General features: G+C 29.3%; 1 protein-coding gene across 6 annotated transcripts in view; it reads left to right on the top strand.

Annotated features, from left to right (window-relative positions):
• The window catches only part of LOC134692104 (zinc finger protein castor homolog 1-like), a 38,038-nt gene that overhangs the window by 669 nt on the left and 12,624 nt on the right, over positions 1-24,745 (top strand). For 2 of the 6 annotated variants that reach the window (XM_063552514.1, XM_063552515.1), the window contains exons 1-2: positions 10,473-10,577; positions 12,707-13,961. In XM_063552514.1, coding sequence (XP_063408584.1) covers positions 10,563-10,577; positions 12,707-13,961 — 1,270 coding nt within the window. In that variant the 5' untranslated portion in view covers positions 10,473-10,562. The other 4 variants (XM_063552518.1, XM_063552516.1, XM_063552519.1 and 1 more) reach the window with 3 other exon arrangements.

Below are 24,745 nucleotides of genomic sequence, written 5' to 3' on the forward strand. Positions count from 1 at the left end.
ATATTAACACCTCTGTTTGCCCCTTCATAGTTTTGCATGATTTCTGGGACTAGTATAAAAGTCCCAGTTGATTTCTTGATAACTTTTGAATGATATGATAACAGATATATATGATTTCTTGACAACTTAAGTGTGTAAATCAGCTAATCTTTTTTACATTTGACGTATTTGTGTAAATTTGAAATAAGAAACCATTTTCAGTACCTCCCAATTATGTTTGGTTCAATATTTGTTTAAAAATCAAACTATGTTTTTGAACTATTTTGTTGTATATTGAGACATTTTTCTCTGTGCTGAAGGAATGCATCTCTCCCTCCTCTACCTCCCATAGTCTCCCCCCCCTTACATGCCTTAGGTCAAAAAGATAAACAACAATTTCAAAAGGCTGTCCCAGGTGATCAAAGCAAAACAAATGAGAAAGTTTGTATCATCTCCCATCAGGTCAGACTAACCTCACACTATTAGTCAGTGGCCAGTATCAGATGACTTTTTATTGAAGTAATAACGAAAAACACTATTTAGGCTTATTCAGATTGAAGTTTGACATTTAAAGTCATAAACCCAAAAATTACACCCCCCCCTCAAATTTACATACCTTTGAGATGCAACTATATAAGAAGATGAAAAGACCAACATCATCATGTAAAGTTATTAATTCTTATCAAAGATATTGATAGCTGCATATTATTTCTAATGCAAAATTCCAAAATGTAGAGGTAATTTGAAAATTTTGGCTGTAAAAACCTATGACCCTTTTCAAGAACTCAGGATAGATTTTGAGTCATAAGGGGAAGGGAAAGCCTTCTATGTTGTATAAACTAAGTGAAATACTTTTTATGCACAAACATTATGTTGACAGATTGATAAATTAAAAGCTGCATTTATATATTAAAATATTAAGAAGATTTGGTTTGATTGCCAAAAAGAGAACTCTTCACTCCTAACATGTTTTAAATTTTCTTAAAATTAGTAATAAAGTTTTGGTTAAAACTTTCTTTTTTTGTTAACAAAAATCTTTTGAGAAACATACATTATAGTATACATATTTATCTTTACAGATAGGATTTATATAAAACTCCCAATGTTTTGTGTAATTATTAGCTATTTAATATAAATTGTTCCCAAATGTTAAAGTTGATAAAAAAAAAAAAAATGAAAATTAATACCCAATGAATATGACATGTATGAATGGCATCAGTATTTATCATTTTTTTATGATCTTCTTCTTAATAATTCAGCACTCCATCAACAAACTGATGATAACGTGCCGGGCACTTAATTTACTATGCCGCACTTGCTTGGGATCTAATTTTTATTTACAGTGAACAATATACAAAAATAAAAATAAAAATTTCAACATAACTTCTTTTTCTACACACAAAAAGATACAAATATGGACTAATAATCTCAGTTTTCAAGCTATAATGTGTTATTAAAAGTGGTAAATAAAAAAAAATATGATCTTCTTTTGCCTAGAACCAATCACATTGATACAAGATTACAACATATAATTTCAATCAGATGCTATTTTATAGGATCCAAGAGAGTCCCCTCTCCCCAACCCCTTCGAATTATGATAACTCCTTGATCAACCATAGCTGTTTCTCTATTCACCCCATCAATTCAACACATTTTAAGAAAAAAATACCCTTCTAAATTCCCCTACTAAAAAAAGTTTGGTACAGATATATACCTTAAAGTGAATAGTACCATAAGATAAGGCTATATAATCTTGATCTAAGATATCCACTTTGTGCAGAGACTGAGATCAAGACTCTTATACCTTGGTTTTACATGTTTTTGCTGAATAATTCAGCTTATGGATACATTCAAAATGATTTATATAATTCTACAGTTAAATCCTGCAAGAATTACCAAGTTGTCAATTCTATAAAACTGGTATAACTTTATAATATTGTTTTAAGACAAATCTCATAATTTGTAATAAATAATACAATAGTTGTAATTAAGAGAATTAATATATTTAATCACCCAACTGTGATAAACTTGGTTTATCTGAAAACATGACATGATTAAATATTCAGATACCTTCATAAAAAGGTAAATTGTCAATCATGTTAAATATTACACTTAATTAAAGATTAATTCAAAATTTTATTGATTTACAAGAAAAGTCCTGTATAGAAATTTTTGTTGCCATGGATATGTGTAATCACCACTTTAACTGAACAGGTTTAGCATGTTTAGTCATGAAAATGTCCCAGGTACAGAATACAATATAAATATACCCTGAATATATATATGTAGTAACTTTGTTATTTCTTTTTATGTGAAATACAGGTAAATATTATTAGTGTTGACTGTTTAAATAACTATGGTAACAAGATAGCTTTTGTTTTGGGACATGAAATTTTAAAGATTAAAGCCATATCGGAAAATTGGCTAAATCCCAACAGTAAAAATAAAACTTAATTTCTTTGGAATATAATAACCACTTTTTAAATTTTTAAGAAGTTTACTGTAACGAAAGAATTTTCAAAATGGAATTTAAAAATAATAAAAGAGTAGATTTATAATCATTTTTAGTAATAGAAAATTGTCAAGGATGAAAATATGGGACTTTTTCATAAGAATAACAAAAATTCAATGGATTTTAAACTTTATATGAATATTATTAATGTTTAACTAACATGATTTAAAAGTGTAAGTTGTTTGTCAAATGATCTTCAGTTGCTAGTAGTAACTTGAACAATATATTTAGGCGTAATAACTTTTCAAAACTTTAAGAGAAGGATAATAGAAAATTTTAGCATGTGCAAATAAAAGTTCTTGTATGTATTTATCTATAATATATACAGTCTCTGCCTTTGAAATAATGTTGTTGAGATTGCAAAAATGTTCAAATTATCATCTGTGACTTGAATGGAAAAGACCTTTAATCATTCCAGAATACTTAAGCAATTTTTAGCAGAACTATCAAATCAGGTTGTTCTTTCACATGTTGTCGTAACATATAACTATAAAATATAAAAGCAAACAAATGGTTACTAGTTTTTCAAAACTGCTTCAAAAAGCCCTGTACCTCAATTTTCTCCTCAATTTTCTGTAACATTGCTGACCTTTTAGCTTTCAAGAGTCAAAATCCCTCTAGATTAATTGTTTTTTTACTTACATACATACAAGTTTTGTCCTTTTGCTTATATATGTTAAAGCGCTGTTGCTTTACTCCAAGATCAAATCCCTTCCCTGTGCTTTAAGATCAAATCCCTTCCCTGTGCTTTAAGATCAAATCCCTTCCCTGTGCTTTAAGATCAAATCCCTTCCCTGTGCTTTAAGATCAAATCCCTTATCTGTGCTTTAAGATCAATTCCCTTCCCTGTGCTTTAAGATCAAATCCCTTCCCTGTGCTTTAAGATCAAATTCCTGTTTTTTTGCCGTTAGATAAAGCCCCTCTCTCATTAGCTTACAGTTAAAAGCCCCATTCCTTTGCTTTTATTTAAAAGCCCTGTCACTTTGCTTAAATGTAAAAGCCCTGTCTGGCCTTTTGCTTATGATTGAATACACGCCCTGTTCTCTTGCTTTGAAATTAAAGCTTCTCCCTTTGCTTTTTGATGAATGAAATGTTCAATTCAAGTTCCAGTGAAAAAAAAATATTTGTAATATATCATAAATAGGATAAAGTATTTATTTTTAAGTACTGCACTTATTTTGGTGATTGAAAATGTGCAACATGTAGATATAAACCAATTGAGACATTTGTGCACACATTATGCACCTTTAAAAAAAAGGAAGACATAAATTTTGTATTTTTACTTTGGGTCTTGTTTCATACTATTATCAATTTGGAAAGAAAGTGTTTTGCAGAGTTATTTCCCCTTATTCAAAAAGATTTTTACAAAAATTTTACTAAATATGAGTAGCTTTATTTGAAGTTAGTTAATTGGATATCCTAAGGAAGTTGTACAAGTTTAAAACACTAAAACCAGATTTCCTGCCCTTAAACTTTCCTTTCAAATTCCATAAATTTCAGTATTTAATGTGGTAAATTTATATATAATTATACTTAAAAAAAAGAAAATTGAAAATTATTAGGATTGCCTTTCATGAACTTTGTAACTTTCTGTGCTTGTAACCTAAATGATTAAGAGAAATAAGACAATTAATCATTTGTTGCATAATCTGAACAATTGTGCATTAAAAATGTACTGAAGTCATTCAAGTGATTCTATTTTAAAACAAGGTTTCTTTTAAAAAACTGCATCTTGGATGAATTTTTGAAATTTTAATTATAAATGAACCATGATAAAACAATTTCAAAGTTCAAATAAGTGTTTTGAATTTAAACCTTAGTATACATATATCATCATCCTCATCTAAAACTGTGAATCATTTGTTTATCCTAAAATATGATTTGGCATTGTTTCTTTAATTTGTATTACATTGATGCCTGACAATAGAAGAAAATCTTAGTTCATGTATTAATCTGATCTCTAATTTTTTCAACTTTTTGAAATTCATAGTTATAGTAGCTATGACATTTAACAATTTCAAGATACCTTTAAAAAAACAACTTCATTATAAGTAATCACAAGGAATGTGCAATAAACAAAAAGATTAATAATAATAAGCATTTAAAAATTAGAGCCTATCGTCCATAATTGATTGTGATATTTTTCTCTTATTTCTTCATAATTTCACAAGACAGAATTACCGTTAGTCATTTTGAGATAATTCTAAACTCATAACAATTGATCTTTTGAATGTGTATATTAGTTATTGAGTTTTAGGACAAATAGACAAACATTTGTGAAAAAGCTATTTCACCCTATCGATAAACCTTAGTTGGTGCTCATGAGCCGTATTACGTTTCATTAAAGTTTAAAATTATTTGAACATTCAGACATTTTAGATGATATCAATTAAGTCACAATCGGTTATTTAATGTTTCAATTCACGGAAAAGGAGATATAGTCGAATATGACAAAATTTTACAATGGTGCTCCGTCAACTGTGAAAAAAGTTCAAAACTTCCCGATACAATAAATATGCAGGTTTATGATAAAAACAAGAATTTAGCTAAGCTAATTGATTTCTGTTAGAAAATTATTGTTGGCACAATTTGATTGTTATAGCAACTATTGATGCATACCCTCCAATAGGAATTTATCTTGGTTGCCATGACAATACCCCAAAATTTTTAACAGAGCCCACAGGTAGGTGGAACCTTTTGAGAAGGAGACTTAGGAGACTCTTTATTCACACCTGCATCACCAGGTAATGTTTATTGATTTTTAATTGGGTTAAGCACTTTTAATTGAATAATTGTCCAAACAGGTATTTTTCTCATTAAACGTAATAAGATACGGGATGGAAATCAATTCTTTACAAGGAAATGTAAAAATTGGAAGAATCCCGTAAAAATTATGCAAAGAATTGGAAAGTGACAGAAAACTAATAAAATCATAGTATCTTGTCACAAGTTAAATTTGGATGTGATTTTTTTGGTTGTCCAGGTTTAATTCTGTTACAGCAACACTAATAAGCATATATATATGATATTGTGAATGCATGTTTTCTGTAACCTTTGTATATTTGGCTGGTTTTATAAGAAATAAACTATGATCTACCTAAAACTTTAAAAAATAGTCATTCAATATAATGTAGTCATACAGTGTACTGTGTAGGCACTTGTTCAAATATTTGAAATATTTTAAACATATGTACTTCTATATATATATAATTATTACCTTATTCTAAAAGAACTTGCAGGGCATTTTTTAATTTGGGTTGAGGAGCCTCGGTGGCCGAGTAGTCCTAAGTAGTTACTACTGTAATCACTAGCCAGTTAACACTGAGGTTGTGGGTTCCAACCCCACTCATGCTGGTACACTCGACCTCAATCTTAATTGACTAGGATTGTCAGTTTTCTTATCAAAGGTTGGTAGTGTTCTCCTGGCACTCTGGCTTCCCCCAACAATATAAACTGTCTGCCATGAAATAGTGTAAATGCTGTGCTTTAACAGTCTGCACCAAAAACTTTTTCAACTACTAGTCCGAAGACCAATATTCTGACATTTTTCTTTTTGGTCCAAACAAAGTTTTGCAAAAACTTACTAGTCTGAATGAAATTTTACTAGTCTGGGGCATGGACTAGTGGCTAACCTTGCAGACTGCTTTAAAGTGACATTAAAACACAAAAAATCAAAATCAAATCAATTTGGGTTGATTTAAATGAAGAAACCTGTAGATATAATAAATAAAATAAAAACCTATATGCAACAAGAATTTTTTTTTTAAGCAATGTAATTATCCAGTATCTCAAACTTAACAAGTCCTCTATGAAAACTTATGGACCTCAGACTTAGTTTGGTTTATAGGTCCAAATATTTCATTGCTACAATCTACATGTACAAGTACCTTTGAAAAATTAGGAAAAAAGTTATCTTTTATGTAAATGAAATTAAGTGAAAATGAAAATAACATTAAAATTAATGAAAGTGAACATAAAACATTGTAAATTGTCAGAAGTACTTTCATGTACAGAAATGTATACATGGTATAAACTGAACTGTTTAAAATACTGAAAACACAACATTTCCTGTAAAAATATGATTACATCTGGAAAAAATTCAAAGGAAATAAGAGAAAACAGTTATTTTTCATGTCTTTTTTCAATGTATGTCCATCAAGTTTTAAGAATTATGTGGATAAAATACAGTTGAGATCCATGGTTGATTTTTTCCATTTTTTTTTTACATATATATTTTTGAAATTTGCTTTAACCAATTTGCTGTCCTTTGTTTCCTGATCCAAATAGATGAAACTCAGAAAAGCAAAAAAATGGCTAAAATGGATAGTTTTGAGTATAGCTTTTCCAGTGGCTCCCGTGAAAGCTCCAAAGCTTTGAGAAATCACCTGTACATTGGGTCCAGTAAATCATTCTTTTTTACAAGACCAGACCCTTTTTTAAAGGACATTAACACAAATGATTGAGATAAAATCAAAATAAAAAAATGTAGTGCATATATCTTTTACCTGGAACAAACCAATTTCTACTGGTCTTTGCCCAGCCAATGTCTGGCTACCTTGGGAATGACTCAGCTTTTCAGCAAATTCATACAAGTTTCTGGCAAACTGAAGCTTTTCCTCCAGGATGATGTTGCATAGTGATTTTAAGATGAAGATCAGCAATAAAAACATTGTTAATTTACTTTGTGAATGCATGCAACATTTGTTATGTAGAGGTGCAAGGTCAAACTGGTCAACTGACAGCAAACAAGAAATCTTGAACTTCATCCCTTGTTTGTGCATCTGCAGACAAGAAATCTTGAATTTTATTCCTGGTTTGTGTATCTGCAGACAAGAAATCTTGAACTTCATCCCTAGTTTGTGCATCTGAAGACAAGAAATCTTGAACTTCATCCCTGGGTTGTGCATCTGCAGACAAGAAATCTTGAACTTCATCCCTGGTTTTTGCATTGGCAGACAAGAAATCTTGAACTTCATCCCTGGTTTTTGCATTGGCAGACAAAAATCTAGAACTTTACCCCTGGTTTGTGCATCTGATTCATTGACATTGTAAAGGACTTATCAAGATGAGTTATTGCAATTACAAAGAAAAAAATCTTTTGATATAGACATGATAAATAGTTGCTCTAGTATTTTATTCCTGAGTACTTTATAAATAAATTTTCCAATATTTTCCCTATGTCATTTATGTTTCTTTTAAACTGACATATTTTGAAAAATAAATTTTAACTATTTACATTGAGACCAGTACTAGTTTAAACAAATTTCAAATATTCAGCAGCTGAAATGCAAAACTTCATATTGAATACTTGTGGTTAAAATGACATTAAACATATGTTAGCCTCTTGTTTAAAAACAGTACCATTTGAAAATTTAGTCAAAATGCTTGGTTCCCACACTGAGCTACTAGAGTGCTGTTATAAATCAGACATTTATTACTCATGTTACCAAATTATAAAACTGCAAAAAAAATTATTGACATTGACAAAATTTTGACATTTTTCGTTGATTTGTCATGTAGGGTCATATAACTTTCCAAATAGGTACACTTGACTGTACAATTTTATTTTTGTCAATTTTATCTAAATTGATATAGTATACATGTAATCTGAATTAAATTGTAACAAAATTTCAAGTTCGCTTAGGTAAGTATATTTATCTGGTAAAAATGTCAATTCTTCGTTCTATAAAATTGTAGGTCAACATTAGGTTAAAAGGTATAGAACTTTATAAAAAAAAGTGTGTTTTAATGCAAATTGTGGACATCTTCTTATTTTGATACTTCTAAATTAATGGAAAATATATATATAAAAAAGAAGATGTGGTATGATTGCCAATGAGACATTGTTACTATCCACAAAAGACCAAAATGACACAGACATTAACAACTATAGGTCACTGTAAAGCCTTCAACAATGAGCAAAAAAAGTGTGTTTTAATGTAAATTGTGGACATCTTCTTATTTTGATACTTCTAAATTAATGGAAAATATATATATAAAAAAGAAGATGTGGTATGATTGCCAATGAGACAAATATCCACAAAAGACCAAAATGACACAGACATTAACAACTATAGGTCACTGTAAAGCCTTCAACAATGAGCAAAAAAAGTGTGTTTTAATGTAAATTGTGGACATCTTCTTATTTTGATACTTCTAAATTAATGGAAAATATATATATAAAAAAGAAGATGTGGTATGATTGCCAATGAGACAACTATCCACAAAAGACCAAAATGACACAGACATTAACAACTATAGGTCACTGTACAGCCTTCAACAATGAGCAAAGCCCATACCACATCATTATTATTATGTCAGCTATAAACTATGCACAAATCTCCTTATTTTGGTACTTCAAACTGAAAATTCAAAATTCAAATGTATGGGCACATCTCATCTTGTATGGTTAGAAGTCCACAAGACTTTTAAGATATTTAGTTTGCTGTTTACTACTCGCTGACTTTTCATACTTTTACCAATTAAGAAGCAGTATTATTTTTTCCTATAATACTCAAAACTCTTAAATCCATTTGAAAAATTAAAACTTTTCTTTGAAATCAGGAGAATTTCAAAAAGTCCAGAATAGTCTTGACTAAAATAAACCATATAGAACTCAGGTTCTTTTAGAGCAGTAACAAAGATAAATTGCAAACAGTTGAAAAGAATGCAAAAATATGTTGAATTGAGGCTCAGTCAAGTTTGGGTTCATTCATGTATTAGGATAATGCAGATTTCTTATGATACCCCACACTTTAAGTTAGAACTTGACTATTGCCATCTTTCCTTGTCTCCCATTTCTTATGATACCCCACACTTTAAGTTAGAACTTGACTATTGCCATCTTTCCTTGTCTCCAATTTCTTACAATGTTTAGTAAAAATCATTGCTACAATTCGGTTGTGGATGACTATATGTGAGATGTGGGGACATTGTTTATGTGAAGTGAGGGAACCTTGTGAAACTGACCAGCTCTAACAGTACCGAGTATTAGATTAAACATCCAAAATGGGGATCAGTGAATTCTGAATTAAGCAACATTTTTAAATGGAATCTAACTAAATTTCTTCTTGTGAAATAATAGATACAAATTGTTTGCTATAGTTAGGTTAAAGAAAAAGAACTTATAAATGTGTTTCTAGTTTCATGAAAGTCTTTTTAGAATTGGTTTGTCAGGTATGAATTCAATTTTATTTTACAGATTTTGTAAAACATAAAAGGGACATGTTTATATTGATGATGAGTGGTTTCTTAGCAGATCGTGTGCATAGTGACTTTGAAAACTTTATACAGTAGACATATTTGACAATTTGGTCTCTGGTTGGAGAGTTGTCTCATTGGCAATCATACCACATATTTCTTATTTTTAGATATAAAATAAGGAAACCAAATTATATGTCAAGTATTGGGGACAAAAGGAACAGACATACTGAATATTAAGTTTCTTTGACCTAACAGAGCATTTAACAGGTTAATTACAAAAGAGGATTTACTTTGTCAAAATTTGATATTGAACTTTAGTCTGTGTAAGTTTACTTTCGCTTACCAAATTAAGCAAAGGTAATGTAGATGGATGCCTCATTTATCATCTCGTTGAACTATACACGCTTTTTCTGCAATTATCGTATTACCAGGAAAACATAAATTAAAGTTTTACATCTTATGAGCTTTTCAGATGACTGCACTGATTAACCTAGGGTTAAAGTAATGTCAGAAAATTAAAACTTACATAAAATGAAAAGATAAAAAAAATTATGCAAAACTTATAAATTACAAGAAATTTGTTAAATTAATTTCACTAATTAGTTGATGCATGTTGACAGTGGTATAAATATGACACCTTTGATGAAGTGGCGTGTTATGTATTTGTCAGCATATCCAATTCATTTTGTTTTAATAATTACTAAACAATATCACAGAAATAAATGTCACAAAAATATGCAAATCATGAAACATATCGTCTCATAATTATTCATTAGTACGATATCAACGTTTTTAGAGGTATTATGGAAGATTAAATTTTTGTGAAAAGATTTAAACGTAGCGATTGTGTTTTACAAGATTTTTTCAAATGAAATTATATATGGTATGTATGTATTTATATATATATGTATATATTTATTAAATACCTGGAAGAAAAATTTGATCACAGTTAGGAAATTTCATACCAACAGGTAAACCATTTTTATTCACAATTTTTGGAAATGATGAAAAATTTATAATTTTTAATGCATGGTGCATTTAATTCAAAGGTATCGTTTGACCAGGAAGACAAATTATAAGTACACATTTTTTTGGATAAGTTAACTATTTCAATATTCTTGTCATGTTTATAGCTGTCTTTTTAAAGAACATTTTTGTTAAAAACTTCATGTTTATAGCTTACTGGCTCTGAACAAGTTTTTCACAAAAAATTTTAAGATTCATATCTATGAGGCTTTTAAATCCTCTTTTATAAACTTGTTACTGGACCCTAAAGTTTGAGTCTAGTGAACTTGTCAATGATTTTTTATCAATTCATATATATATTGTAAACGAAAAGATTTTTTTTCATTTCCCAGATATTTCCTTTTTCCTAAATATACATAATGATTCAATAATTATTTCATATCTACATAAAGGCTTTTAAATCCTGTTTAATAAACTTGTTACTGGACACTAAAGTTTGGGTCTGAGAGAACTTGTTATGTGTAAGCGAAAAGATATTTCTCATTTCCCAGATATTTGCAAATTTTCCTAAATATATATAACAATTCAATAATTATTTTATGTCTTTTAACAAGTCTTGTATTGTTTTGACTATTATAGAATCACAGAAAAATCAATAAATCAATAAATTGATAAAATTCTCCCAGATTGCTATGCCTGAAAGATTAATTTACATGAGTTCTTTCATGTCAACGAAATAAGAGGATTTGAAACAAAACAATTTAGTAAATACTTGTTTTTCTTCGTTAAAAGTCTTTGCTTTTGTGTTGATATATCAATACGAATTAAAGGACAGTTATTTCCATAGATATACTAAAGATTTTTCTCTTGAAATACGTCTTTTTAAGAAGTTTTCATTTTCACATTATCCTCTCGCTCATTATTGAATAGAGACCTACTCAGTCTATTGTGAAGCATATAATTTAAGTTTTTGAAAAGAGTATTTAACTATTACCATGGAATCAATCAACAATTAGTTTGCACCTTTTTAAAAGAAGATTTTTTTTGTGTTTTTTTTATTGTCTAATATATCTCCTTACATAGGTAAGATTACAACAAAACTGGGTTAGAGAATTTATTGGTTTTTTGTTTGACATTTTTAAAACTTTAACCACTTTTATGACTTATATTATTATTTAGTTGGTAAGCAGAAAATTTCATATTTATAAGTTATGAAACTGAAAGTACTAATGTAATTTGATTTTATGACAGATAAAAGTTTATTGAAATTTTTTGACAAATTAGATACAAGCTTGGCCAATCATCTTTCATAAATTTTCGGGGAATGATGTTATTAAATAAGAAATAGAAATGAAAGTTGCAGAAGAGATTTTTATATCAGAAAACCCTTTTTTTGACAAGTATATCTGCTCAATGTATATCAGATTGTTATCTTCTAGTCATCATTGTATATATTTTAAACCCGGCCTCACCTCTTCTTGTATTCTCTCTAGCCTGAATGATTCAGTTAAAGATTTAATTGTTTGACCAATACACATTGTATTTGGACTATTGCCTCTAATTAGACTTAAGTCTAAAGGAAAGACTTTATGAGACTTCATTAACAGAGTGTAACCTGTGAAGTGACATCAATTTTTTTGCAACTTTTGTTTTTGAAATACGGGTAATTTGCCTATAAGGCAGCCAATACTAAAACATGGACTTTGCATGACATTTGTGACTGTTTTTCAATTTAATGACTCTAACAGTTGACATACAATTTGTACTGGATTGATGCAAAACTTGACACATGTGCAGATGTGCATATCTAATTTTCTGTGGTTCAGATAATTATTTCCTAGATATTTTTCATTGTAACATAATAAATATATATAAAGATCGTTTTCTAATTAAAGATATGAAATGAAGGAAATTTGCAAATTCACCTTGTTCAGTACTGAGTGAAAAGATCTATTATGTCTCAAAAATTGAATGACATATAAAGATTAAATTATTTCAACTACTACTAATTGTCATTATAATTGAGATTTTTTTATGTCTTTTCAGAAAATAGGGGGCCACAGATTTTCTTCTGAAGATAGCTGGGTCCAGGGTTGCTGGAACAATATGGCTCTTAAAACAAAGCCACGGTCCCTTGATGCCATTTGTGCCAAACTGAAAAGGATCAACAATGATAACGATGACAATAGCCCCCTACCATCAACATCGACACCATATAAACCTCTAGTCCCCCAGGACCTGACCACTAATGGACACAAGGAAAACAACAACAATTTTGATGTTCTCCGATCATTGTCAAATGGAAATGATGGGGATGAAATTGACGATTCCAATTATAGAGGTATTTGTGAATCTCCGGTGGAATTTAACGAAAATTCTCAAAATAATGTCTCATCATCTAGTCGTAGGAAAAGGAAACTGGCTGTTCCTAGAAATATAAATCAGGTACGGGACAGAATAGATCAGATTGACGATTTCGATGAGAAAGATGAACTTGCACAATACACGATTAATAATCAAAACACTACATTCCCCCCAGAAAATGAATCTGACGATGTGGATAGCTTAGAGAACGAGTCCGATTTATCATGTGATAAAAATAACGTTTCTAACGACAGCGGTGTAGCTGCTGACACCTATGTACCGCCTGTTACTGAGAAGTCAATTGATATAGCAACAGCTATGGCTGCTGCTTCTGCCTTACGGCACTCAAAACAGATTCCACCTGCGCCATCACCGCCATTTTTCAACAGTAGAAAACATTCCCGTAAACCATCAAACTTAAAATCTAGTCTTATGAATGCACCATTAGATCTGTCAATGACCAAATCTTTTGGTAGTAGTGATAGTTTTAACTCTCAAAATGCAGCCGATAGTGAAAACGAGACTGCTGAAGATTTGTCGTTAAGTGCGACAGATTTGTCCAAAACTGCTGATGTTGCCAATACTGCTGAAGACTTGTCCAACAAAACTGCTGAAAACATTCAGAAAAATGCTGCTGTAAAAAGTCCAAATGTAGATATTACTGTTTTAAAAGACTATGCTGAAAGTACAATGAATGAACTTTTACAAATGTATGGTTTTAGTGGTAATTCTGATGGCCTGACAAAACAGGTGCCCCTTGCCAACTTCAACTCGAACCAGATTCTCCAGACGACCATGGCTCAGGGAAAAGACATCGCCAAAGTTCTGACCGCTGTCTCACAACAGAAGAATGGGCTGAACAACCTTAGCATGGCCGACAAGAAAGGAATCTATGCAAACTTTGTTAATGCTGCTCAGAAACTGAAGCAAGCAGATGGTATGTATTTTTATATTGTATCTTTGTGAAATTTATACAATATTTGATTTATTTTCAGGAAAATTCAGTTCTGATTGTATTTTAGAATTTTTATTCAGGACTACTGACAAACTGGCACATGCAGAGGTTTTGTAATCTCTATTTCTGCAGAGCCAATTTAACATTGAGATATAGAAATATGCTTAAAACATTGGAGATTTCCTGAAGGACCATTTTAATTTTCGAGTGACAGGCCATACTTTATGTAAGAAAGTCAGTATAAAGCAATATAACTGTAAAGAATGAGCAGTCGTTGACTTTTGCAGTCAAAGAATTACAGAATATAACTAATACCTATACTGATTTGAACCCCAGTAATTTGATTGTTAAAAAGCATTGAACGGAAATGAAAACAAATTACATAACATTAAAAATCTTAAAAACTCTCTTTTCTTGCATTTTTAATTTGTAAAAAGAAATGTCATCTTCAATTCTAAACCTCTCCTGAAAAATATACTAATTAATACAGTTTTAACGAAGTTTACTAAGGTGATTAAATGGTAAATATTTTTAGTTAAATTTAGTTTAACTTTGTTGTAAGTAATTCGATCCCACTGCATTAGTTTAAAATCTCTTTATTTGTAATTAAATAAATGTTCTTTAAAACAAATAAATCTATTTTATGCAGCCACTCAACTGGAAATAAGATCGATCAATTAATTTATGTCTTTTATTCCTCTTTACAAAAAAGTGCAATTTTGAAATAATCCAAACCTTTTAAAAGCCCTTTATCTGATAAAAATTTATGTATAGAATTTATTTAGTTTGGATTATTATTTGAACTTATTGGCAAATTAAATATTCATTAAAAAGATTTATATAGTATTTAACTATTTTTCACATAAACGTATTTGGATTAATAAACTGTGATATCTTTCGGAGTCACACACCGTTTACTTCTATAGTTACCAAAGTCAAGTTTTAATCTATGTAAAAAGGTCACAATATATACAAAATACCTAATTAAGTAATATAGATCTCCATCGCTATAGCAACTTGTCTACAATGTGTAAACTCTATTTGAAAATGTGTACACATATGATTAATTTGTATTTTAAATTCTTTTCAGACTGGTGGATTTTGATAAAAAAAAAAAAAACACCCTTTATATATAAATCTTCTGTCAGTCATACCAAATATTGAATTTTTCATATATATACTATTACTTATCAAAATTGAAATTTTGTTGAAAATTGATTTTTAGTTTAAAAGTCGTGTAACCAAAGACGTTTGAAAGTCCTTGGGCTAATTTTGTAAAGAAATTAAAATCTTTGATAAGATTTAAAAACTAAAGGAAAAAAAATTATAAAGTTTTTCAGCTATTTAATAATAAGGATTTAGATTTTATTAAATAATAGTTTTGTGAGGTCAGAATATTTTCATATTTTCCGACCCGACAATGAATGTGTTTAACATTAGTATAAGTTGCCTTAGTTACTTTAAACACCCATTGTACTAATTTCAATAAATTCTTTTAAGCTTTTTAAGTTTAACTTAGTTCTGGTCAAATAAACTTCTGCAAAAATATGAGAACTTTTGTAATATTAAAAGGCAGTACTTTTTAAAGACTTATGTTTGCAAAATAGTTGAATTCTTAAAAGAGAAAATGGGTTTTGGCATGAAACCAACTTAAAGTAAATGTTTGAAATTGGAATGAATTGAAATTCAATAAAATTTTTATTTCAAATGGTAAAACTTTGATTTAAACACAAAAAGATCATATTTTGAAAGTTTTTAATGGTATTGAAATTTGTAACTAGTATAGAAATATGCAGTCATACATTTATTGTAGTATTTATGTTATAGAAAATTATCAGATTTCGTAAATTCTTAAAGCAAAGAAACTGTTTAACAATGTATAAGAGTAATAAAAACTAAGTAAAGATTGTGCTGGACTTGCACCTTGGTAACTTTGTATGCAGATTCTAGGAGGTCTTCATTCATTAAAATACAACATTAAATCTGAACTTTTTAATACATTTTGAGCAATTTTTTTTAAATTGTGCTGTTGGATATAGTTGTTCTGGAGACAAATTCACAGTTACCATGTTAAAACCTTCATCATATGCGGTATGGGTTTTGCTTTCTTTTTTGAAGGCAGTCAATGACCTATTGTTACTTACTTCTTTTTAGGAGGAGAATGGTCACATTGCCATTCATACATCATCATTGTATATAAGCAAAAGACCATCTTTTTTCTGAACAATAAAACAAGCTTTGAATTATCCCATTATCTAAACTTGGTATTATTCTAAAACTCTGAATAATTCATTGTTTACATAAGTATTAAGTTTGGCATTGTTGCCATACAGTTTAACAAACATAAAATTGAGAATGGAAATGGGAAATGTGTCAAAGAGACAGCTGGCCCCTAAACAAATATATACTAGTTCAGTGATAATGAACGCCATACTAATTTCCAAATTGTACACAAGAAACTAAAATTAAAATAATACTAGACTTACAAAGGCCAGAGGCTCCTGACTTGGGACAGGCGCAAAAATGTGGCGGGTTAAACTGTTTGTGAGATCTCAACCTCCCCCTATACCTCTAGCCAATGTAGAAAAGTAAACGCATAGTAATATGCACATTAAAATACATGTTTTCTTCTAAAGTTTCAGGGACTACATGTCTATATGGATATCAAACTCTGAATAATGTATGTTTAAATGGTTGTCTTGATGCCACACTTCAACATACAGGTTTTCAACTGAATTTTCAAGGACTATTTCACATTCAAAAAAAATTGTACACAGAAACTGGCAATATTGCCAAACTGTTTTAATAAAGTCATACAGATTTTCCTCTAAAACTTGTGTCAGGGACTTTTGATTGTTCATGTATACATATGAAACTGGCCGTACTCAGGGCCAATCTTAACATCCTAAGTTCTCAAGTGTCTGTACTACTGTCAGAAATTATTGCAGGTGCCATTTATTATAAAACTTAAAATAATGAGGTTTTGTTAAATTAAAGTTAATATTTCATATACCAAAGAGGAAGTGACAAATTTACATCTGTACAAGGTTTTTTTTATAAACTAGAGTACTTGAAATTCATTTTCCCACATTTATACAGTAAATGTCACCAAACTGATCTTTCTGTTATAAACTATAAACAATTTTCATATTTTTCACCACAAAAGCAATTTTTGTATTTATCAAGGTTAAATTTTAGGATTTATTGTGGAAAATTCAGAACGTGGATAATGTATTCAAATTTTTCTTGATACCACAGAAATTGGATAGCTTAGTATTTCGTTAAATGAATGAGCTTGAATAAATATAGATAAAATTGTGAAAATGCATAAATTTTGAACTTTTGTTTAATGATGTAATATATAGATCTATGAAATAGAATTGTCAATTGTGTCTGTTTTAATCAGAGTTAAAAGAGAGATCAAATTTATCAGTTCAAAAGTCAATTTTAAGTATTTTTCCTTCACGAGTTGTTTAAAGACATTACACTTTTATTTATATCTTCTTGTAAAAGTGCATCAATGTTCAGTACGAAAACTTATACACCAACAATTTAAAAGTAAAGGAGTCTGGTGAAAATGGCCATTATACAACTCGATTTTAACCTTATTTTAAATTACTATAGCTTCTACTGTCCTTGCTGTTCAAACTCCTGACCTCATTGCAAATTACCTCTGAAGCTCAAACATTTTATGACAGCAAGTCCTGTTCTTTAAGTCATTTCTTTTCAATAAATTGAACTCTGGGAAGAAAAGTCTTACAGCTGATTTCCTAATGCTTGCAAAGTAAAACTTTGGTTGGCTTGCTTGCTTTGTTTGTATAATTGTTTAAACAAGCTTTGCTAATAGAATTGACATCTTTAAACAATTTATATAGGCATAGTTTAACCTGTATATATCATATTTGAATTTAATTGGGTGTTATTGTACTGATTGTACAATATACAAACAAAGCAAGCAAACTTACCAAAGTTTTGTTCTACATGCATTCGGAAATTAGCTGTAATCTAACAGTAACATAGACTTTGACAATATATGGTTGTGTTTTTTCAAGGGCTTTTTATAACTAAGCACCATGCATATTGTACCCTTAGTCCTGTATCTTTTGGTTCTGTGGTGCTATCTGAATAGATTTTACAATCGAACTTGGTACTTTGACTGTTGGCAAACTGATGCTTCTTTAAATCCAGTCTGGTATTTGAAGTTTAAACATAGTGCAAACCATGCTATTTAATTTAATGTGGTTTAGGTTATGTATTTCAAAATTTAAACATAGTTTGAAGAACATTTTCTGGAATATGGAAGTTAAGAGTAATATTCCAATAGTCTGACCACAAGCAAACAAATGGTTGGTACCCTGCACAGTTCTTCAGTTCTGTTTTACTTATTCAAGAGCTTAGTAACATGCTCAAATTTAAAATTGATTCCAATTGCATAATTGTAAAAAATTACAAAATCAAAAGGTTCATAATAGATATAGGAAGATGTGGTGTGAGTGCCAATGAGACAACTCTCCATCCAAATAACAGTTTGAAAAGTAAACCATTATAGGTTAAATATAAGTTTGCATTGATCGATATTTTATGCAATAAAGTGAATTTTTGTCATACTATTATAAACTTCTTTTAATTAAGTGGAGAATCGTTTTTAAGTTATTTATGCAGTTCTTTAAACATAGAGTTTTTTCCCTTCTCAACAAAAGACAAAGAAGACTTTAAGTTATGCATAGTTCCCAGCATGGTTCGTCAAAGTTTATGCCAAGGTATCCAAGCAATCGGTGATAAAAAAACATGGATTTTCTCATCTGTAAACGGGACACAAAACTTTTATTTCACAGCAGAATATTTGATTGATTAGTTACCATGACAACTCAAGGTGGGGGAATCCATAAAAGATAGAAAATGGCAATAATCGAAAAATACCTGCTTTTATTAATAAATTATTCAGTTTAACCAGAATATGTCATAGATACGTATTGTTTTCTTGGTAATTTCGTTTTTGTTCCATTTTCCTAAGTGATCAATAGTTGTTTATTCTAATAATTGCCGATTCCTTTTATTAAAGATAATGCAGAGAGTTATGGGCTTGGGAGTGTTTAAAAGTAAATTTTACCAATAAATGGATTTGTGTACTTTTGTAATTACCTGACAGTCAAGGTATATATATCGGTACTATCTCAATTACTAGTATAATGGTTTCTCACATTATTAAGTGTTGCTACGGTAACAAAGATATGTTTGGCAGTCACGGTACATAAGTTTCCAAAGAAGTGTTTGTTTTACGAAGGTTAGAAGTTTTCGCTGAAAATCTATATTAACGTATGATTTATTTATCAGCTAATATTGAGCATTTTTGTTCTTTGTGAATGAAATTTTTATAAGTTTTATAGATTAATTTAATTATGACCATGAAGTTATTATTCAATTATTGCCAGGTAGAAAAACAGATTAAAAAACAAAGATTTTTGTAAAACTTGAAATTCCATTGAATTATGTCAAATAAATAATAAATTATTACCTGTTATAAAAAATTCATAAATGTTTACTAAAACATTGAAATAATATACATTTTATACATTTTTCTGTGTTTATTGACATGTGGAGCATGATTTAATATTTTAAACAGTATGGAATTTTAATCTGATGTTAATATAACAAAAATAAAAAATATAAAATTGTATTTAAAAAACAAATACAATTTGAGCTGGCATGGTCCTAAACTTTGTGTTATATTTGAAATTTACTACTGACCCCCTCCTCCTCCCATCTTAACCATGATCTAGTTCTCACATACAGAACAGCGGGTACCAATGTAGGGGTTTAGCAGAATGTTCTGGGAATTGATGGGGCTTGAAATGCCAGTTTGGAAGTATTTGTGATTTTAATTATTGGTTATCAAAAGAAGTGTTGTCATTTGATATTTTAGGAAATTTTGCTTTATAAAAAATATCATTTGGACTTGAATCCTTTTTAAAAACCTGTGGAAAGCTATTTTTGGTTTCTAAAAAGATAATTGGTACACTTCAACTGGGTCCATGTTGCTTCTGGTTCAAAATACTACTTGGGTACCCCTCCAATTACAGTTAGGGCCACAAATCAAATAAATATCTGAAATTTGTTCTTGTCCCTGATCAGAAGATTATACATTAACCTCAGGGGATTTTTTTCAATATGCTAAATAAGAGAAAAAAAATAATCCCTCACTAAAATTTCCACCATATATAACATTTTTTAATCCAATTTTAACCATGAGTAATCAACACATATTTCTGTGACAGTTTGATCATTTTGGGGGAAATTTTGATAATTATCTAACACCACATTCATGACATTAACATAAAATATGAAAATTAAAAAAAATTGATGAACACATGTTCTTTAATTTATAAGGTATTTATTGAAATTAGTTAGAAAAGAAATTTATCATTAAATTTAGTGTAGAGATGAAAAATGTTCATTTGGTCCTGCAAATAGTAAAAAATTAACAGAGATAGAGTGTTAATAAATTGTGGTTATTTTTAACAATAGAGTCAAATCATTTGTCCTTTTATTGTTAACATCTTTCTTCAAATTGCAGTATAGATCCGAGGTCTAGGACTTTTTTTCTGGGAGGAGACTTTTCATAATGAATTACAAAGGTCAATGACCTATTCTTTATACTTATACTAGATCTTTGACTAATTAAGGTGGACCTTTTACTTGAAACTTATATAGTCCTGACCCCAGAGGACTGACTGTCAGTTCTGGTATTTTTATCATTTGCTGGCTCTATATATAATGAGATATGGTATGATTGTCAATGACACAACTATCCACCTAAGATCAAATGATGTAGATGTTACATCTTTTATACTCAAAATCTTGCAGCACCCCCAAATTCTATGCCACTCCTCCCCTGTTCATTTAATATGACCATTATTGGTAAAAACAAGGCTGTTCCCCTCTCTACAGTTTAGAAACACTCAATTAAACAATTTGTATCTGATATTATCAACCTTTTTTTTTAATTAGCCTTCAAGAACCCCAGGGATTTTGTAAAGCCTTCATCCCCTCTGATTTTATTTCTAAAAATCTTAAGTTGTTAGAAATTTTGTCATATATGTTATAATATATGATGTACTATAGCCATGTATTGTAACAGTGGGAGATTTATAATCATTCTTTAATTGTCCTGTTTTTTTACCTGAACGTTATGGTAACCGAACTTTGTGGTATCACAGATCTAAACTTGTTTTACATACATATTGAATGTTTTTATCTATATTTTTATAGTCCCTAAAAGATAAATACTTGTTAAGTTTCAAAGGTTGAGAGGATATCGTAAATATAATATTTTAGAACATTGAATTTCTGTGTATTCATTGCTAAGGACGACAAAAGTGTTTTTATTCGTTTTACATCAAAAATTTGTATTGGGACAAATGACGTGGGGAAAATGGTGCCTAAGTTTTTTGATTGATTTTGTGACAAAGTCATGCATTTCTAATTTGTTTTTTTTTCCCTTCCAAATGAAATAGATTTTCTATTGAAAATCAAGGATTGAGGCTAAATATTCATTTTATCATGATAGAATTTCGAATAAATATATTTTAATTTGAATTATGATGTTAAAAAGATTTATATTCAAAAACATGTTGAATTGTGAATTCACAAAAGATATGTTTATTTAAAATCAAACAGGAATAAACATATAATATGAAAAAAAAAAAATTAGTTAAAAAGTAGAATTTCTATTTTGAAGCAGTTTCATTTATAAATCTTTTAAAAGAATAATGTAGATAAATTATAACTCCAGCAAATTTATGACTTTATTTTCAAAAGTAGATTATGGGGATTTTGCCAAGTGCCGTTTTGATAAAATTTCAAAGTTGACATGGTAAACATGTAGACCAAATGTATATAATATGAAATTTAGGTAATTTGGTAAGATTTTGTCAGCTGCGTCCCTTCTCAAGAATTATCATGGTTTCGAAGGTGAAATTTAAGATAAATTATCGACAATGCTGTATTTTGCCTGGATTCTATAAAATTTAAAATGTGAAAAGTGAATTTGATAAACAGGTGGAACTTGACATTTTACACGATTTATTATTGATAAAAATTGATAAAATTTCATGTCTTTAAAAGTGCTGATCTCTCTTAAGGGGAAAACTCTAAATGATTGCAATTAAACCTAGTAAGCTTTAGTGCCATTTTATTTCACTCTGACTTTAAATACAAAAGAAGAGTTAGACAATACACAATCATAGACTAGCAAATTAATAATAAATAAAATGGACACTAAGTCATTTCAATAGGCTAATATAAAAACTGTAAAGTTTTAGTTGACATAGACGTCTCAACCAACTATATGATTTTTTGTATTTAAAAATGGCTTGATCAATCCTACCACATATGCATGTGCCTGTCCCCTAAAGGAACCTTTTCAGGGGCTGTTTTATGAAGGCACAAATCAGACAGTGGAAGGTCAAAGTTGTAAGGTCAAGGTTAAAACAAAACCAAGGAATTGAGACATGTAGAAACCTTAGAAGCATGATTCGTGCAACTTATTCATAAACCTTTGTCCATGTGAAGAGCTTGATTGATATAAACAGGTTCAATGACAGTGGTCAAGGTTACTGTATGGGAGAGTTGATATTTAAATTTTGCAACATCATTCAAAAAGGAATTATCAGCATTGAGGTGACCATATAATGAGATGGACCTTAGTGAAAGATTGTTATAATTATGAACCATCAAAATAGACTTTTAATATCAAAATTAGAAGATGAGGTTTGATTTCAAATGAAATAACTATCTACCAGAGACTTGTAATGATGATCAACTGTTTTCAATAAAATATAAATCGTAGTTGCATGAATACTCACTTGTCATTTTAGTCATTTTTTTAAGATTTGGGTTAATAGATGCATGCAGTTATATCCAAATTTGCAGTAAACTTTATATCTTGTTTGTGGAAAAGAAAGCTTTTTATTGGAGATTGAATTGTTGTTTGTTTGACATTCAGTGGCAAATATTTCAGGAAGTTAATATTAAATCAATGGACATCTTGTTAGTTTGATTTGTACCAGCCTTTTTCACAGTCTTCATATCACGTCATTTGCTTGTTAGTTATATTTTAATGTTCAGCAGCAAATATTTCATACATATTCAGAACAACAAAAGCTTGATATATTTTATGCATACTCAGGTCGACCTTAAAAATAGCTTGATATATTGTTAATTCTCAAATGTTGACATAGAAGATTCCACCACTTTTGTTTTGTAACCAAAATTATGTGAAATATTTTATTATTTTAGTTTGTTTGTCATATTAATTACAACAATATGCAGGGGAAACTATTTCAGAATTTTAAACAACTTTTTTGCAAAAACAATTGGACTTGTCAACTATTGGACTTAAAGCGTTGAATTTTATGAAAGATAATTTGTGTCAAAAGACTAACTTTACTTCCTTTAAATTTCACTTGAAAATGCAAATTTGTGATGAAATTCTGTCATTTTTCGTAGATTTGAAGACATTTTAAATTAAAACATATCATGCACTGGTGCCCTGTAGAATACTTAATTGGTGAAATTTACATTAAAGACAATTTATTAATTTCTCTAAGTTTTAAGTATGAAGTCATGAGGACTCGTTCTGAGGTTGTCATTTGTTTGCAATAATTCTGTCACGGCAGCAGATCACAAATTAATTTTAAAACAATAAATGAGCTGTTAATTTATTTCCATTGTTTTCTGACTCATGATCGTTAATTAATAGTTCAAAATTAAAATTTTCATTTTTCGAAGATAATGGTTTTTGTTTTTCATTTCGGTTGAACTCATTGACCGAACGAATATGACTTGGAGCCTCGTTAACTTATAGCTTTCAAAACCTTGGATTTCAATGCTGTTTTTAAAATTGTTTCTACCCCGTCTTTGTTATTAAACTATATATATGAAAAAAGCATAAGTAAATAAGGCTATGTAACATAAACATTTAAATACTCAGCATAAAAATAAGATGATGATGTATGTTTTCCAATGAGATAACATGTCAACAGAGAAATAAGCAACGTAAAAGGTTATGGTAATTCCTTCAACAATGAGCTAAACCCAAACTGTACATGACTCAGAATCGGCAATTGTAAAACAATTAAACGAGAAAACATTTATTTAATTTTTAAACAATTGTTGTATGAAATTTTATTTATAAATAATACCATGTCATAATTACATTTAGACATTTCGACCTAACTTCAAATGGTATCATATAAACTTTGTTGTATTAAGCAATGTCTGCAAATATAAAAAAAATATCTAAATATAGATTTTGCTTAATTCCCTACATCTAGTTTTTTCTTCTTTTTTAAAATTTCAGTCAAATGTGCATGCATGACTTTGGATGACAGAATATTTCAATGTTGATACATTTTAATATTAATTTCAATTAATTAATTCTGAATTTGAAATTTATGTAGGAAATGCGACAGTTTTGAAGTTAAAATCATCATATATTGAAAAATTACAGGTCCTGACAACGGTACCATTGTTATATGAATAAATTTTATATTATTTCACATGCAAATGTTGACATTTAAAATTTTACACCCAAAATAAACAAGACACGTAATTGTTTATTCCTGCAATTTATGCACAATTTATTAAATTATATAACCTGCTTAATTGAAAACTAATTGACAAGAAGAATTTCTATTGTTTTTAATGCGTATTTAGAGCTCATGTTCATTTCAAAGCACCTGTTGTAGTTTTCTCTGATAGTTTTC

This window comes from Mytilus trossulus, chromosome 12 (genome assembly GCF_036588685.1).
Source record: "Mytilus trossulus isolate FHL-02 chromosome 12, PNRI_Mtr1.1.1.hap1, whole genome shotgun sequence".
Classification (NCBI taxonomy): Eukaryota; Metazoa; Mollusca; class Bivalvia; order Mytilida; family Mytilidae; genus Mytilus; species Mytilus trossulus.